This window comes from Pygoscelis adeliae, unplaced genomic scaffold, assembly GCF_000699105.1.
Source record: "Pygoscelis adeliae isolate BGI_AS28 unplaced genomic scaffold, ASM69910v1 Scaffold387, whole genome shotgun sequence".
NCBI classification, from domain to species: domain Eukaryota; kingdom Metazoa; phylum Chordata; class Aves; order Sphenisciformes; family Spheniscidae; genus Pygoscelis; species Pygoscelis adeliae.
This window is the reverse complement of record NW_008825115.1, coordinates 1,353,294-1,353,777: the sequence shown is the minus strand read 5'-3', so window position 1 is coordinate 1,353,777 and position 484 is coordinate 1,353,294. Positions and strand designations below refer to the sequence as shown.

Genomic DNA, 484 nt, shown 5'->3' with positions numbered 1-484 from the left:
GGGTATGGAGGCGGCTGGGGGGTTCTGTTGGTGCTGACTCCCGTCCCTCTGGGCAGGTGGTGCAGCTGTACCTGCGGTGGGAGCAGTCGTCCGTGCCAGTGCCCCGCTGGCAGCTGGTGGCTTTCCGCCGCGTGGCCGTGCTGGCCGGCCGGGAGACCAAGCTGTCCTTCCAGGTGGTGGCCGAGCAGCGTGCCATCTGGGCACAGGACTGGCACCTCGAGCCCGGCACCTTCACCCTCTTTGTTGGTGGGCAGCAACCGGGCCAGCAGATGCGGGTGCCCTCGGAGGTGCTGAGTGCGCGGTTCACCGTCACCGGTGCAGCCCGGCCCCTGCGCGGGTGCTAGAGGTGGAGGCGGCCGCAGGGCCGGGCAGCCCAGGGTGCTGGTGGAGGGAAGGGGTGCGTGGCATCCCGTGTGCCGCGGGGAGCGCGGTTGTTTGCCTTGCAATAAAGTGCCGGGTGCTGCTCCGCAGCGGCTGTGTGGGG

At 70.5% G+C, this 484-nt stretch overlaps 1 protein-coding gene across 1 annotated transcript in view; it reads left to right on the top strand.

Annotated features, from left to right (window-relative positions):
- Positions 1–467, top strand: part of LOC103920495 (probable beta-D-xylosidase 2) — an 11,670-nt gene extending 11,203 nt beyond the window's left edge. Inside the window, exon 8 of the mRNA XM_009328242.1 lies at positions 57–467. Within this exon, the coding sequence (XP_009326517.1) occupies positions 57–344 (288 nt within the window). The 3' untranslated portion in view covers positions 345–467. The remainder of the gene's footprint in view (positions 1–56) is intronic.
- The last annotated feature ends 17 nt before the right edge of the window (positions 468–484 follow it).